The following is a 2,722-nucleotide window of genomic DNA, read 5'->3' as shown; positions in this document are numbered from 1 at the left end:
CATATGATGACGAAGCCTTTGAAAAATAATTTTCATTTTGCGAAAAAAGTGCATAAATTTATACTGCAAAATTACCAACTAAGTTACAAATCGAAACAAATATCAAAGTTTTTAACTGTAGGACTAAAGATGATCTTTATTTTGCCATGATACAAATTGTAACAACTGGATTTTATTACTCGTTAAAACTTCGTTTAGAAAAAAAGAAATAAAAGGAGAAAGATGCCATACAAAAAATAATTTATTTATTTTCTTTACTATATTTACAATGAAAGCAATAAAAAAAATGATGTTTGTTTGGCTCTTTCGTTAAAAATCTTGCTTCTGTTTACCTGCAAGTAGAAAAAGAAAGATGTTAAAGAAGTTGGTCTCAATCAAAATTTTTTGTTACGATTATATAATAACAAAATTGAAGTTTCAAACTAATATTATCCACCATACAGAATTAAACAGAGCAATAACGTTTTCAATATTTATTATTAAATTTGCTTTTATTATTTTTGTTTAAAAATATGAAAACACAAAAAGTGTTTGTATATGGGAGAGATGTAGCTACCCTCCAAGCGGGGAAAAATTTAAATTATTGCGTCTGCAAATATTTTCTATTCTATCAAAATGTTAACATTTTAGTCATAAAATTGCAGAAACAATTTTTGAGAGTTATTCAAAAGAAACTCGACGATTAAAAACTGAATTAAAGAAAAAGGGAAGGAGGGAGAGATGTAGAGTTCGCTGCTTTCTGCTTCAAAGCTAGCTTCAAAAGGCTTTAAATTAGTTTCGAGGTTCGTCAATAGATGACGCTGCTCACTGTAAAATTTTTGTTAAATGTAAATAACTGCTTGTGGTATTCACGTATATTTTTATTTTTACGATTTCACTGGATATTAGTTGCTTAACAAATCCGACTTTTAAATCCGATTTTTCTCAGAATCAGCTTTCGTGGACAAAAACTCTTTTCTCCCCTTGGTCTCCAACTGTCTTAAAAATTGCAAAAGTTTAGCTTTATTAGAAAACTTACGTAAAATGTAAAATTAATTCTATACGATTTAAGAATATTTCACACTTCTAAACAATAAATGAAGTCAACTTAATAATTAGTTGAGTAAGGTATTGGACATAAACATAAAATAAATTAAGCACAATAAAACCATTTAATAAATAGTCGATTTATAATTTTTTTATTCAAAAAAACAGTGATGAGGATTCTTATTTATTCTTATAGTTTATATTAATTTCATTGAAAATAACTAAACTGAAAGAAAATAATTAAAATGACTTATATCAAAATAATGTAATTAATTTTATAAAAGATAATGCAATTGGAAAATAAATATATTTCTATTATTTATTATATTTACGGAAATAAATCATTGTAATATTGATTTAGTATTAAAGAAATACATTTAAAAAAATCTGCAGGCTCTTTTTTTTAAATGATTAAAAACGAATCAAATTAAATATAAATATCTTATTTANAATATTCCGAGCACCACTACCCATTGCCATACCACAAATCCTTTAATGATATCCATATCCATGTCCGTGACCCAAACCTAATCCATGACCTAGGCCGTATCCATGAGCTAATCCTAAATCATGTCCATATCCATGTGATAGTCCATATCCATGAGCATGACCCAAACCATGATCCAATCCGTATCCGTGGTGTCCATGTCCATAACCGATGCCGTGGCCATATTTAAGTCCATGAGGGTGAGCGTAACCATGGTGTCTGACATCATGTCTTGTGCTGACTCCGTGACCACCATGTCCATGCCCATAGCCATGGTGAGATGGATGGTGATGAATAACTAAAGAATGGCCATTTGGCAAAGCCATCGCTGCAGCGACGCACAAAGCTAAGGTTTAGCTTTATTAGAAAACTTACGTAAAATGTAAAATTAATTCTATACGATTTAAGAATATTCTAAACAATACACTTCTAAACAATAAATGAAGTCAACTTAATAATTAGTTGAGCAAGATATGGGACAGAAATATAAGATAAATTAAGCACAATAAAACCATTTAATAAATAGTCGATTTATAATTTTTTTATTCAAAAAAACAGTGATGAGGATTCTTATCTATTCTTTTAGTTGTTATTTAGTTTATATTAATTTCATTGAAAATAACTAAACTGAAAGAAAATAATTAAAATGATTTATATCAAAATAATGTAATTAATTTTATGAAAGGTAATGCAATTGGAAAATAAATATATTTCTATTATTTATTACACTTACGGAAATAAATCATTGTAATACTTATTTAGTATTAAAGAAATACATTTAAAAAAAATCTGCAGGCTCTATTTTTTAAATGATTAAAAGCGAATCAAATTAAATATAAATATCTTATTTACGTCATTCAAAATAAATAATAATAATAATAATACATTTTTAAAAATGTCTAAAAAATAAAAATTTTCGACTCATAAGCTTTCGATTCATAAGTTTGTTTACACCGAATTTTAGAATTCTAAAGTTATTTTTTGAAATAGTGTAAATTTATAGAAATTTTTAGGATTTAAAAATGTTTTTCTAAGTAAACTTTAGAAGCCTTTATTTTACGTTTCTGGAAGTTCTTTCTTCTCAAGGTATTTTCTTGTTTACATATTTCCTTTTGTTTACTTATTTATTCATTCCTTATTAATTATTATCTTCTCTTAATGTGTAAGTTGGAAGTTAATTTTTTTTTCTGTACTCTACCTGAACCAAAT

The 2,722-nt window shown here is 26.6% G+C and overlaps 1 protein-coding gene across 1 annotated transcript; it reads right to left on the bottom strand.

The window, feature by feature from the left end:
* Positions 1 to 223: 223 nt before the first annotated feature.
* On the bottom strand, positions 224 to 1,860 carry LOC122273746 (glycine-rich protein-like). The gene is made up of 2 exons (XM_043057755.2): positions 1,509 to 1,860; positions 224 to 332 (listed from the first exon to the last, which is right to left on the bottom strand). Exon 1 carries the CDS (start codon positions 1,837 to 1,839, stop codon positions 1,519 to 1,521), a length of 321 nt encoding a protein of 106 aa, XP_042913689.1. The 5' UTR covers positions 1,840 to 1,860; the 3' UTR covers positions 224 to 332; positions 1,509 to 1,518.
* Positions 1,861 to 2,722: the final 862 nt, after the last annotated feature.

Source organism: Parasteatoda tepidariorum, unplaced genomic scaffold, assembly GCF_043381705.1.
Source record: "Parasteatoda tepidariorum isolate YZ-2023 unplaced genomic scaffold, CAS_Ptep_4.0 HiC_scaffold_7812, whole genome shotgun sequence".
In the NCBI taxonomy this organism is placed as follows: Eukaryota; Metazoa; Arthropoda; class Arachnida; order Araneae; family Theridiidae; genus Parasteatoda; species Parasteatoda tepidariorum.
The sequence above is the reverse complement of the archived record's forward strand: the minus strand, read 5'-3'. Positions and strand labels throughout refer to the sequence as shown.

Bases quoted from the DNA above. Each gene is read 5' to 3' on its own strand.
- LOC122273746 (XM_043057755.2), bottom strand. From the start codon at position 1,839: ATGGCTTTGCCAAATGGCCATTCTTTAGTTATTCATCACCATCCATCT.